General features: G+C 48.0%; 1 protein-coding gene across 6 annotated transcripts in view; it reads right to left on the bottom strand.

Annotated features, from left to right (window-relative positions):
• Window positions 1-14,663, bottom strand: part of Arhgef3 (Rho guanine nucleotide exchange factor 3) — a 289,379-nt gene that overhangs the window by 215,564 nt on the left and 59,152 nt on the right. The window contains exon 1 of one of the 6 annotated variants that reach the window (XM_085828466.1): window positions 13,115-13,681. The exons of 4 other annotated variants lie outside the window; for them this stretch is intronic. In XM_085828466.1, the coding sequence (XP_085684592.1) occupies window positions 13,115-13,218 (104 nt within the window). In that variant the 5' untranslated portion in view covers window positions 13,219-13,681. Of the gene's footprint in view, window positions 1-790; window positions 924-13,114; window positions 13,682-14,663 lie in introns of those variants that run through there. One more of the 6 variants, XM_085828468.1, reaches the window with a different exon arrangement.

The raw sequence follows: 14,663 nt of genomic DNA, 5'->3' as shown, positions 1-14,663 counted from the left end.
ATGTTTGTCACAGGAGGCATAGAGTCACATCCAAGAACCATCCAGGGAACAAAATGCACCTGAGGTAAAAGGCCCTCTGTCCTTTTTTCTGGAGCCTCTGTCACAGTTCCCCAAGGCATAGCTCCCCATGGGTCATTCTTTTGACAGTGTCTAACAAGTTACCAACTTTGTAAAACTGGAATTAAGCCCAAACTACTGGAGGCTGACATCAACATTTCTTTTTCCCTTGCTGTGAGCCTGGATTGAATTTCATTTCATTAATTAACCTATTTTTCCCCCACTGGAGTTTGTTTGTTTCATTTGTTTTGGGACAGGGTCTTACTCTGTAGCTCGGGGTTGGCTGAAAACTCATGGTAATTTTGTACAGCTTTCCCTAGTGCTAGTGTTGTAGATGTGAAACAGTACATTGGCTTAACTTACTTTATTTCTATTTATCTAGCTAGTTGTTTTGGTTTTGTGATTTGTTTTGTTTCTTAAGAGGCAGGGTCTCATGTAGCCAGGGCTGACCTCAGACTGTCTATGCAGCCAAGGACCGTTTTAAATTTTTGGTCCTCCTGCTAAGGTTGCAGGTGTGCACAGACACCCCCACTTTTTATGCAAGGCCAGAGCTAGAGGCAGGGCTGTGGGCATGCAAGCAAGCACCCCACCAACTGAGCTGCAGCTGAGGGCCCTGAAAGAAAATGAAAGGGAAATGCAACGGTCACAGAAATCATAATCTGAAAAATGCCACGTAAAGACAGACACGAAATCCTCGGAGGCAACAGGTGATGTTTAAAGAGACTTTAAGTACCTACTGATGCTGTCTTTCTAAACGGCCCTGTTGTCAAACTCCCTTCTAAACATCTGTGTTCAGATCCATAGTCTGGTGCTGTGTCCACCCAGCCTTGGTCAGGGAAGGTTCTTGTTGCAGTGGGCAGTGGTTTCTGCAGAGATGCATTTCTGCTGAAAGTGTGAAAAAACCGGCTGTGAGCGTTCAACCGTAGATGAGAGCACCTCCATCAGAGCCTGTCCTGGAAGCTTAAGGGGATGAAGAGGGAGCAGAAGGGACGTAAGAGTCAAGGACAGGGAGGAGAGCCATGAACTTCTGTCCCCTGGTCATGATGTAGCTTCTGCTCACACACACAACTCTGCAGCAGCTATGGTGACCTGCACAAGACAAAGTCCATCCAAATTCCATCACGGAGGACAGGGTCAGGTGTAGGGGGTTCTCCCAGGGCTCTGCCCCCGCTGAGGCACATTGGCAGTTCATGATTGCTAGGGGAGGGAGAGCCACTTTTCTTTAGAAGCCTGGCCACTGATAGATTTCCCACACCCCAGTACTCATGTGCTTATGGGTAGTGTTATTCAGACTCAGTGGATTAAATAAATAAACAAATGAACAAATAAATTTAAAAGGAGGGCATGAGTTGGGAGGGAGATGAGATGCGGTCCTTGTGGGAGTTTTGGGGGATGGATATGATTGGGATGTACCCCAGGTAATTGATTTGATGTTGTGACTCTAGGCAACTTCTGAGTACCACTACACAGACACACACACACACACCTGTCTGATTCTTGTGCTCTAAGAAGGAATGTTAAGAGAATGCACTCCCTTCAAGACTTGGCTGGGCAGACCTGGGTGTTATGACACTAACACAGTCACTGTAGCTTTAATGGGGAGAGGCCCCTCCTGGAGAACACAATGTTCCACTGGAGATAGCTAAAAGTGAATCTTTTCTAGGGCTAAGGGTTGGAAAGAACAGGGCTCCTACCTCTACAAGGACAAAGCTAAGAAGTCGCACGGAGTGTGGGTGCACAGTCCCCTCTGGTGGCCGTCATCTGAAATGCAGGGAGGAGCCTCGTCCCTCTATAAGGGCTCGGCAGCCAGTCTAAACAGTATATCCAGACTAAGCCCTTTCAAAAACTGGAATTGAGATCTGGCAAGACAAGTGGGTAAAGACACCTGACCCTGACAACCTGAGTCAGATCCCTAAGACAAATAAGGTACAAAGAAAGACGTGACTCTCAAAAGCTGTCCTCTGATACAGACACACACACACACACACACACACGCGCAACGTGTGTACTAAATGTTTAAGTAAACAAAATAAAACAGGAACTGAAAATTAAAAGATTTCATTTCTCAACAGAACTGATAGGAAAAGGTTATATTTGGACTTTCCTTACTTAGGGAGTTTTCTTGCTGCTGCTGCTGCTGCTGCTGCTGCTCTTGTTTTCTGGAGCACTTGAATGTCATCTACGGATGCCCCCGTGAGTGCTGAAACACCAGATGTATCGAAGGATGCAGCAAGCTGCCTGGGTTCTCTAAGTGTCCAAAGGCCCAGAGTGTCCCAACACCATCTTAAGAGACTGTCCTCGTGTCTACTAAACTCTAAACTTTACAAACCATACCCTAAATACAATCTGCTATTTCCTTCCAGAAAACCCCAGCAGGTCTGGGTCAGGAACAGTGGCTAATGGCAGAGAGGACAAGACAATGTAGGGTCAGACTCAGTAGATCCTGGCTGGCCTGTTCTGGAGTCTTCCAGTATTTGAGTGGACTTGGGCACAGTCTTCAGGCAGCTAAAGAACCAGAGCTGAAGACTGCTACTGCATATAAATGGTGTCTTAGGTTATTGTTGGAGAGTCACAGTACAGGGTTCAAAGACTGTCCACTGCTGATGTGCACTTCAAATCTCCAAATACAACAGAGTCACGGACTTTGGTGTTTTTATAGATAAGGAAATCAGGGCTGAGAGAGGGCCTGTCCCTTACTAAGGGTCCCTCAGCTCACTGAATTCCAAGTACATCTTGCTGACTCCACAGCTCTGCTCTGGGATGCTCAGGGCAGAGGGTGGAGGCTGTAAAGAGGGCTATCGAGGGCAAGATGGCCTTGGAGCCCAGCTCACATGACAGAGCAACATGTAGGCAATGCCAGAAACAACAGTTCCTTTCCTTCCCTGCTCTCTGCCCTAATCACGGAGCTCCCCCTCACGCTTAAGCCCCACTTCCTGCTTGATAACCCCATTCTGATTGCTGGATTTCCACACGGTGATAGCTGCCCTTCCGCACATAGCCACTCCTGACCCCAAATCCGCAGATGTGATGGCTGGGTCTGCACTTCCTCATAGAAAGCTTTTCCTGGAATTACACTCTAGCCATTAATACTTAGGGGCTCAGCCTTTCTCCATTCCCACAGGAAACAGTCACCAGCCCCCAGTTTGTGCCAGGCACTGTACTGGGCACTCAGGATATAAAGCCTCTTAGAAAACTACCCAAAGCTAGAAACTAAAACAGAACTTTAGTCATCTACAGCATGAACCAGCTTCCAGGGAAGGTAACTGCAGTTAGCATGTCAACGTCTAGAATCACCTGGGAAGAAGGTCTCAGTGAGAGACCTAGATGAGGCTAGCCTACCTGTGGGAGATTATCTTGATTGTGTTAAATGAGATGGGAAGACCTGCCCACTGTGGGTGGCACTATTCCCTAGGTGGGGAATTCAAGCTGAGCATAGATAGGCATGTATGCACCAATTCACTGCCCTCTGTTTGACTGTGGATGGAACATGACCAGTGTGCTCCAAGTATCTGCCACCTTAACATCCCTACAATAATGGCCAGGACTTAGAACTGGGAGCCAAATAAACCCTCCCTCCCTTCCTTTAAGGTGTGGTTGTCAGTGTTATATCATAGCAACAGGAAACAACACTAAGATTAACTTTGCTTGATTCACTGTTTGTTTTTGGTTTGGTCCCAGATTCTGCACAGTTAGGCTATCAACTTACAAACCATAGACACACAGCAAAATAATTTTTCAGGCCTAGCCTCAAAGGTCAGTTTTACTGTCCTAAATGAACTAACATGGTTTATATCCAAGTTCATATTTAATATAGTCTTCCCTTTTCTGTAGTATCTTCTGGGATTATATATGTATGTATATTTTTATATATGATACAAACATACATAAATTTGTATGTGTGTGTGTGTGTGTATGTCTGTGTGTGTCTGTGTATCTATGTTCATTCCTTGGTCATCCTTAAAATAAGATTCTCATCCTCACCCTGTTACTTTTTGCTGAGTTGAACAAATTTTTTACCTGGGTTAAATGTATGTATTTGGTCAACAGACCAAATAAAATGAATCTTCACATGACACGATTGAAACATAAAGCACTTCAGGCATGGAGAGAGGCACCCCAGCCTGATGCGGCATGTGCAAATATCCTGTGGCAGCGAGTGGAACATGCTGGAGAGAAGGCTGGGTCATGTGAACTTGAACTCCTATAACCAGGGTCTTTACAGCAGCTTCTGTGCCAATTCCATACCATGATTATGGAGTCAAGTACCCCCATCTGCCCCAGCCACATTCAGCAGCCATGTCCTACCAAACAGATCCGGCCTCGTGGGGGAGGGTAAAGACTGTGGCACTCAGATAAGAGGCTGTAATTCCATGCCAACCAATGACAAGGAAAGGCGTGGTAAACAGGCAATATAACCAGGATTCTGTCAGGAAAAGAGGAACTCACCGGTTCTGGTATGTGCGTGGTTCTATGATGGACCCTGACCTGAAGAGAGTTAACCAAGACTTACTTACAGTAAACATCCATTGAAACTGTCACTTGTGCATCAAGACTGATGCCTACCTGTTGAAAATTGACATCTATCTATTGACACTGAAATCCATCTATTGAAATTGATGGCTATCAACCTTCTGTACTTTGTTTTTTAAGAGTTTAAAGAGTTCTTTAGTTGTAGAAAAGCAAGTGTTTCTCTGATTGTTCCAGGAAGGGCAAAGAGCTCCAGCAGCCACCTCACCCCTTTCCCTCACGAGGAAGCCTCACTTTCCCCTTATCGTATGTCTCAATTCTCTCAGGACAGGGATGCCACAGAGACAGGGAATTTCTCCTCCCTTTACCTTTGGATTTATAATGATGAACAGGATGCTACCCTCATCCCCAGCCCAGAACCACAGAGAGGAGACACCCTACAAATGACGGCTGGGGTGAGAGGGACAATGTCCGTGCTCTGCTTAGCCCTGGGAAAGCTGGGGCGTTGCTCATCAGAGCAGTGGCAGATGCTAAAACATACAACCAGAAACGGGCAGAATTCATTACAACATTCTTTGGATGCACGTCTTCCCCTCTGGGAACGGACTGGGTGACCAATACGTGATCAAGCACTGTGGCATCTCTGTGGTACCTTGCATGTAAGAAGATAGCCATCGAGTAGTGAATTCAAAGTTAGTATTCAAAAGTCGGCCACCAGGGGGCAAGAGAGAGTAAAATTTCATAGTATGGCTTTTGAATTTGAGACTCTGATGAGAGCTTAGAAGAAGCCGAGATTAAACACAAAGACCTCCAGTTAAAAATCTGGTTAAAAACCAACATATCTGAGCCTCCTTTAGTCCAGGCATTGAAGACTCTTTTTTTTTTTTTTTTAATGGAAACGGGTCATGCAGACGGGCTAACATTGATCTTTATCAATCATTAACCGCCTCCCACACCTGCAGAGAAGCAATTCTGCAACTGAGTTACCAGAGGATAGGAAGATGAGGGCTCCAGCTCCTCACCCATCCACATCACCCCTCCTCATCCCCAGTTGCAGATCTACAAATATGGAACATCTGCATCATCTGCCTGCAGGGCTCTAGCCTCCACAGAGTCCTGCCCTCCCACACTTCTGCATCTGCTTCTCTTCAAACCCCCTCCTCCCCACGGAGCCCCCCTCATAACCTATCAGCTTCTGGTCCTCTGCTTTAGCTGCGCCTCTCCATCACTCCTACACAGCACTGCAACCCTCCACAGTACTGGGATCTGTGTAGTTCTGAAGTTCCTATCCTGGAGACTAGTCTCTAGAGTGTGGCGTGCCAGGGTTGGGGCCTCAGAGAGGCCATCAGGCCACAAGGCAGCTCCCTTAAGAGACAGATCCGTGCCCTTATGAAACAGACCCCTGGAGAGCTGCCTTCCTTCCCCAGCATGGAGGATACAAGGAGTCAGGAAATGGGGGTGCCTCCAGATGGCAGAAGCAGTACCTTTAAAGGAAATAGTCAAGTGGAGTGAGTGGTACATGCCGGCAGCTTCAGCACTTAAGTCTGAGGAAGGAGGACCAGCTAAAGATGGGCAGCCTGGGCTATCATAGAAAGCTAAAGGCAAAAGCGGCAAAAGGCAGTCCCTACAACTTGGAGGGACAGGGCCAGAAGGTCTGCTCTGCAGGGCTCCAGACAGGGTTGGCTCCACACAGCTACCCCAGGCAGGACCACAGGAACTCAGAGTCTGTGAGCTTTAACTCTATCCCCAGATGCCCCTGGCTGATTCAACAGAGAGGCAGCATGAGATGAAAGGAAGGAGGTCACTCCTCCCTTCAGCCCCATCAGTTATCAGAAGATCAGAGGGTTTTATTTGTTCAATGTCCCAGAGTCTCTGAGTTCTAACTTTAAAATTCCATGGCAACACAGGGGCCTATAAAACATCCATGATATCGCCGGGTGTGGTGACACACACCTACCATGTCAGCACTTGGGAAGCTGAGACAGGAAGGGTTTGGTTTGGGCCAACCTGAGCTACATGATGAGACCCAGAGCAAAGGGAGCTGTGTGCAAGCTCTTCTAGCCCTGGCTTGCTCACGCTCAGCTTGAGATGGAAGAAAAAAAAGTGAACCTTGGTGTTCTGACGAAAGAGGACGCACAGCATGGCTCAGTTCTGACTGGTCAGTCTGCAAGCCACTGCTGCCTTCTGCGGACTCCCCGGTCAGCAGAGGCTTTTTAAACACAGTCACAAAACAACCACCCTTCCTGTGAGCCACATGACAGAAGGGGCCACTCAGCACACAGTCAAGACCGCACGCCAGACCGCACGCCGGGGGACTGACCCCGTCTGGCAAGGATGCCTTGGTACTGATACCCGGTACCGTTCAGTATTTATAAACATTAACCCTCATTGAGAGTTAACCCTCTTCTGACCCCACCAGCCAGGACACAGGCTCCCATGTGGTCAAGGGCTGCTCTCCTGGCCTTGGAGACCCAGAGGAAGTAAACAAGGCTATGCTCAGGAATCTTGGGGGCCACGACCAAGCTGCAGCCAGCAAGCTGTTGGTGTTTTCTTGGTATGGATTTTAGTTCAGACTGTCTCAAGGAACAGGCAGTTAAATGACCATTTGGAAACCCAGGGGAAGTTATGCCCCCTTGGAATGCGGAGTCCTCCCTGCCTCAGGGGACAGCAGGGTAGAGATCCCACAGCAAACTTCAAGGACACTTATTGGGGAAGGCCCCGAACTCCGGTGACAGCAGTCTTAGTTCTTGTCCACTCCTGACTGAATGGTCATGCTCTCCTGCCTGCTTATCAAATCACTGTAAAAAACCACAGCTAAGGAACGTCACATCTGTCCCAGCTTCATTTCCGTTGCTGCTATAAAACATCCTAATAAAAAGCAGCTTAGGGGAGGGAGGACCGGTTTATTTTGGCCCACAGTTCCAGGTTACAGTGCACCGCAGCAGGAACTTGTATCAGCAGTTCATATCACAGAGCAGAGGGATGAACGTGTACAAAACGAATGCCTATATGTTTCCTACTCATAGTCTAGCAGCCAAACGCAGGGAATGGAGCCACCCACAGTGGGCTGGGTCATTCCTCCTCAATTATCATAGGCAAGACCATCCCCCCACATACATGCCCAGAGGCTAACGTGATCTAGACAATCCGTCAGTGAGACTCTTCCCAGGTGAGTGGGTCAAGAGTTGACAATTAAAACCAATCCAACCCATTATCTCATTGTGAGCACATACCCCTGTGGTAAGAAGGAAAAAAATGTAAATACTTTCTAATGAAGTTATCCTTCCACTAGTTAGCTAGAAACACCAGGCCTTTGCTTTCTCTAATGTCTTTGTATACATGTATGCCCACAAGGTACTAGAATCAAACCAAGGTCTTATGCATATTATGCAAGGGCTCTGTCATCGAGCTATATACTAAACCCCAGTTCTTCACCAAAGAGAAGGTAATAGCATGCAATTATTACAACGAAACGATCACTATCCACAGACATTTTAACCCCTAGTGAACAGACTTCATTTTGCTCCAGGGGCTTGAATCCTGACTCTAATACATTAGTTGTGAGACCTCAGTCAAGGATTTAAGCACCCTGAACTTTTGCTTCCTAAGCCATAAAGTACAACTCACAGCAATGTCTGCATCATATGGTAGCCGTGAGATGATGAGAAAAGTTGTCCTGTGTCCCCATTGCCTGGTGGTGTATGGTAAGTGAACCCAAGATATTACCCACATGGTTACAATGTTATCATCAACTACAAAGCAAGCCCCTCTTTTGTTAAAGAAGACACTGCACACAGCCGGCATGCATTAGGTTCCACAAAAGATGGGCCTTGCCAGGAGGTGGTAGCACACACCTTTAATTCCATCCTGCACTTGGAAGGCAGAGGCAGGTGGATTTCTGTGAGCTCAAGGTCAACCTGGTCTAACAGATCAACTAGGACAGCCAGGGCTACACAGAAAAACCTGATCTTGAAAAACAAAACAAAACAAAGCTGGGCCTTCCCTGAGTCTAGGGACAAGAACCTACAGAACGCACTCTTCCCCACTCCTCCCTCAGTATGGCAGTCTGGACTCCTCCTACATGGGCATGAGCAACACAGAAGGCCCCTGCAGGTGAGTCCTCTGGACAGAGCCTCAGTGAGTGTTATACTTTGAACCATTAGCCATATTGACACACAGGTCTTCGCTGCTCTCTAAAGCTTCTTGTTTGGATAGGGGAACTGTTTACTTTCGCATTCTCTCACAATGACAGACTCACAGTTTCTCACTGTCAGAACAGACGCTGTGACAGGAGCCACCCCTGTCCTGGTCAGGGGACCTGAGCCAGGGCTGTAGATGACAGTGGCTGATGCTTCCCTTCGTCCTCAGCAGCAGTGTGCTCCTAGGTGTCGATTGAATGTTCTTGGCTCCGAAGTTCCCTCTATTGCTACAGGAGGACACAGTCCCTACTTCTGGCCAAACGTGTAAGCTGAAAGGGATTCCAGAGTCTCTTGACTCAGGGCTGGTCCCTTTGTCCTTGCTGGAACATGGACATGAGGGTAGAGATGAGCAGCCATAGTAGAAACGAAAGGACAAAGTTCATCGAGAAGATGGCAGAGTGTGGGAAAAGGTTGAAAGGCAGCTGTTAGGGTATTAAGTACACAAACGTCTTCCTACCGTTCAATATGACATATGCATCATACTACAAAGGAACAGAAATCGTTCCCCCCAAAAAGATGAGTTAAGTCTTGTCTTAAATCCTAAAACTCAAAGTCAGAGTCCTCATTAACTATAAGGGTTTTCTTCCTACCCATAAGCATTCCCTGTGTCTGCCAGCATCTTCGAGAGCTCTTTGAGATAAAATAATGACAGTACCCCACATGTTTAACCCCAGCACTCAGGAGGTAGAGGCAGGCTGGTCTCTAGGAGTTCAAGGTTTATCTCAAGTATAGAGTAAGTTCCAGGCCAGCCAAGGCTACACGGTGAGACCCTAACTCAAAAGAGAGAGAGAAAGAGAAGAGGGAGGACAAAGAAGGGGGGGGTGGGGAGAGAGAAAGGAGGGCAGGATTAAAGACAATGGTCACAAGATGCTGAGGGTTTACTCTAGACCCCTCACACGTAGTACAGCAGTTAAACAAGAGGAAGACTCATCCTGTTATGTAGGGAGACTCCTTAACAGCAAGTAGCCTGGCAACCATAATGCCCAGGGAGTGGCAGGGCCAGGATCTAAACCAACCCCACCCCCATCCCCACCCCCACCCCCATCCCCACCCCCATCCCCACCCCCATCCCCATCCCCACCCTCAGCGACGGAGGCTGTGAGCCTAACACTCAAGGGACCATGCTGGAGTACAGGTGTGCATTATCCACAGACCACGTGACTCTTGCCTTGCCTGGAGAAGGAAGGTTACAGGTGAGATCGGTAAGGACCTGGAGATAGGGAAAGGACCTTGCGTCTGATGGGTGGGACCCGGGGATCACAGGGACTGTCTGAAGTGGGAAGGGTAGCAGCAGAGGTGTAGCCATGGACACCAAGTAAACTGGTGCTCGGAAGAGACCTCCAGCCTTGAGGAGTGGAACCCACAGAGGCGGGAACTCGCAAGGCCGTGATGGACATGCCCCAGCGCCTCCAACGGGAACCAGATTTGCTCACATCTGGATCAGCCCCCACAGCTGACTGCAGACTGCTCAACTCCAGAACTGTGCAAGAAGCAGCACATGTTTAAGCCATGGGCTGGCTGTTTGCCAAGGAAACCCTGGAAACAGAACTGTTGTTGCCAACGGGCCCAAGTCCTCACCCTCCATCGCTTGTTAGTCCAGGGAGGGGGACAGTCTGCTTCCACATATCACAAAAGGGCCCTGACAGCGTGCTGGGGAACCTGGAGAAAGGTCCCTAACTGTGGCAGCAGAACATCTTCAAAGCCCAAGGAGACCATCACAGGCTGGAGCCGCTTAATGGGTTTCTCAACACACTGGCTTTCTAAGGGACCCACCCTGATAATGTTTCCTCGAGTGTGAGGGACAAGGCCCTTTGTAAGGGAAGAGGTGACACCCTCCGAGCTTCCTTCCTGAAATATCGTGGTATCCGGATTGACCAGTGGGTTCCTCCCAGGCTCTTCAGATGGGCCCTGTGCCTCAGACAGCTGATGCCTGACATTTCCCCTGGCTACAGCCAGGCCCATACACAGATGACCATGGGAGGAAATAGTGTGTCCAGCCTACAGATTTTCCTTTGGGTCAAATGGCTCCAGCAAGCAGCAGTCATGGACAACATGATGCTACCTGACCTCAGCCCAGGCAAGCACTAAAGAGGTTACAAGGTTATGGTAGAGTTCTGGAAACCCTTGAGATAAATATATGAGAGTAACAAAAAGACATTTATATTTCCTCAAAAAAATGGTCCTGTTTCTGGGCACATACCCAAACGATGCTTCAGCACTCACAAGGACACTGGCTCAACTACGTTCATGGCAGCTTTATTTATAATAGCCAGACACTAGAAACAACTTACATGTCCCTCTATTGGCAAGTGGGTACACAAAATGTGGTTTGTTTACACAATGGAATACTACTCGGCTACTAAAATCAAGGACATCATGAATTTCGCAGCCCAATGGATGGAACTAGAAAATATCATCCTGAGTGAGGCAACCCAGACCCAAAAGGACATACGTGGTATGTACTCACTGGTAAGTGGATATTAGCCATAAAGTACAACCATGCTACATTCCACAAACCCAAAGAAGCCAAATAACAAGAAGGACCCAAGGGAGGATGGTTGAATCTTTCTCAGAAGGGGAAACAAAATAGATATCAGAGGTTGATGGATCTGTGAAGAAGAGGCACTGGGGAGGGGAGTGGGGACGAGGGAGTGCATCCTATGTAGGGAGGACAGGGGAGAGAGAAGGAGGAGGTGGGGGGATCTCTAAGATGTACCAGATAGATCTGGGGTAGGGATACAGCCCCAGAGGGTTTGTGGGGGCCACTCTAGCTAGACTCTTAGTGGTGGGGGATATGGATTCTGAAGAGACCACTTCCTGTAGCCAGGCAGGACTCCCAGGGGAGAGATAAGGACAGCAGCCCATCTACAAAACCTTTGGCCCAAAATGTATCCTGCCTATAAGATGAAAAGGGCAAAGTCAGGGCAGAGCCTGAAGGACTGTTCAACCAATGACCGCCCTGAATTGAGACCCACCCCATTGGCAAGACACTATTAATGATACTCCCTTATGCTTGCAGACAGGAGCCTAGCATAACTGTACTCTGAGAGGCTTCACCCAGCAGCCAATGGAAAGTGATGCAGAGACTCACACCCAAACAGTAGACGGAGCTGGGAGGATTACAGAAGAGTTGGGAGGACTGAGGAACCCGAAAAGGACATGGACTCCACAAGAAGACCAACAGAGTCAACTAACCTGAACCCTTGGGGGCTCCCAGAGACTGAATCATCAATCAAAGAGTGAGCACAGGCTGGACCTAGCCCCTCCCCCCCCCACATATGTAGCAGATGAATAGCCTGTTATAAGAAGGTCCACCCCAAGGTTTTCTTTTTTAAAAATCTAAGAGTAAGCACAGATCTTTCTAAAACAAAAGACCTCTAAGGCAAAAGCCTAAGCCATGCTGTTAAGGAAGAGAGACTGCTTCGGGTGTGTGTACCTCATCTATAAAACACACCCAGCTTCAGCATTTGGGAGACGGGGACACTAAGGAGTACTCACGGGTGACAACAAGCACTTGCTGCAGGTTGAACTGTGACTGTAACAACCCCATGTCAGAGCTGCTGATGTCAATCCCATTTGACAGATGAGGAAACTGAGGCATGGGGTGTTAAGTAGCTTGGCCCAGTCTCAGACAGGAAGTAGTGTGGCAGAATGAGGAGCCAACACAGACAATTTCAGCAGCAGAGATGTCTCTGTTACCTGTCTCTACCCCACTCTGTCAGCAACCCCCAAGGAAGTTCTCTGATTGCATTAACTCCAGGTGTTCCAACAGTGGGGACACCTGTGCTTGATATCCTGTCAGATAACCCCAGTCTGGCTGCCTAGAATGAAGCTGCAAACCAGGTACTTGAAGGAACCAGGGCATCAAGTCTGTTCAGTTCTATTCTCCGACCTGGGGAAGGAAGAGAATCATATTTGCAGGGGACCCAACACAGGGTCTGACTGCTTCCCTGGCATGTCTCTGGGCACATGGGGAAAAGGCTATATATAGTCTTTGGAACAAAAGTACTCTCAGGTTTGCCAAAAAATGTCATCTATGCAATAGGCCTTCTTGACACAACCCATAAGCACATATCAGGAGGGACTGCTGTGTAACACATAGCCTTCAGGCCAATAATTATCTCACCTGTAATTCTACATACCACAAAGTTGATTTCCCCTGTAGCTATAGGGTAAGCCATCCAGAGCATCTAATGACAGTTGGTACTTATTGTTGAATGAATACTAAATACATGGAACGTCTTTAAACAGAATCTGTTACTTTCTCTGTTCGTCTGAGCCACTCAATCCATATTGCAGCTAGCTCAGCCCATACAATAGACTCTAACGAGTAACTCTAACGGTTGGAGTAATGTGAGAGGCAACCGCTGAGGAGCCAAGTTAAGCCGCACCTGCCGTGGGGGAAACTCCCAGCTGTTTGTGTCCAGAACCAAGAAGAGGTTGTCCACAGAAGCTCTGCCTCAAGACAGAGGTCACTTGTTCTAAGACAACCCATCCAAAGCTCCTAATGGCCTTCCTGAAAGAATCGCTACACCTCCGACCACCAGACGGGAAACTCATTACGCAGCCTGTGTCCTCTGGTCTCCATTGTCACTGGCATCTTCTGAGCCATCAGAAAACCAACTCCCAGGAGCCTGCGCTCTGACAGGCGGTATCCGGGGATAGTCAGATTTCTATCAGGAACAACACCTGGCATTTCTTGTTGGCTCCATCTCAAAACTCCACCCCTAGCCGGCAGCTCTCAGCTTTTAATACCTCCTGAACAATCGGTCTTTAAGAAACCTCATGTATTAGTGACAAGGCGGTTGCCAGGACAATAGTTAGTTCAGTGCCCTGTCTGCCCTCGATAGCTCCGGCACCTTCAACACTGCCAAGGGATGAGCCTCCTGCGCCATCTCAATCTAAGCCAATGAAACAACACGTCTCAGAGAGCCCTGAACACCACAGGAATCTCCCCACGGACACTCCCAGGAGTCACCTTCCTGGCTACCTGCCACCACCCTAGTTACAATCCTTTAAGCTCAAACCCTTGACCCCATATCCCAGTGATTTTATTTATACAAAATTAGATGTCCGGATAGCCATTGCCAAGCACAGAGGGGGACCTTGGGGAAATCCCTGGAACACTGCTAACATAGTTTCTCAGTGCTGTACTGATTGCAGAGGTGTGTTAGGAGCAAAATCGGCTGCTGGAGAGATGACTCAGCAGTTAAGACCTGTGCTAGTTGGTGTCTGTGGACTTGACATAAACCTAGCCTATCTGGGAAAATAATTGAGAAAATGCCTTCATAAGTTCACATATTGGTAAGTCTGCGGGGCATTTTCTTAACTGATGATTGATGTGGGAGGCCCAGCTCATTGAGGGTAGTGTCCCACCCCCACCCCAGCAGCCCTGGGGTGTGTAAAAAATCAAGTTGAGCAAGCCATGGCCTCCCCTTCAATTCCTGCTCTGGCTTCCGTGAGTGATGGACTTTAGGCTGTAAGATAAAATAAACCCATCTGTCCCACAGTTGCTTTGGTCCTATTGCTTTATCCCAGCAATAGAAACCCTGGCTAAGACAAGAGCAATGGCTGCTGCTCCTGATGAAGACTGCAATTCAATTCCCAGCAACTCAGATCCAGCCATCAAGATTCTGGCCTCCACAGGCACCTGCATGGATGTGACGCTCACACACACACATAAATAAAATTCTTTTTTTTTTTAAAGGGGTATGAAACCCAATAAGCTATAGTGACTGGCACAATTTTCTGCATGATGTTTATTAGCCATGAAAGTTAACATAGCCAGGTGTGGCGGCACACACCTGCAGTTCTAGCACTTGAGAGGCAAAGCCAGAAAAACTGCTGTGCATCTGAGGCCAACAAGGACTACTTAGGGAGTCTCAAAAAAATCACACACACACGTACACACACACACACACACATACTACCACGACCACC

Source organism: Mus caroli, unplaced genomic scaffold (genome assembly GCF_978045245.1).
Source record: "Mus caroli unplaced genomic scaffold, Mus_caroli_1 scaffold_12, whole genome shotgun sequence".
NCBI classification, from domain to species: domain Eukaryota; kingdom Metazoa; phylum Chordata; class Mammalia; order Rodentia; family Muridae; genus Mus; species Mus caroli.
This window is presented reverse-complemented; position numbering and strand designations above follow the sequence as displayed.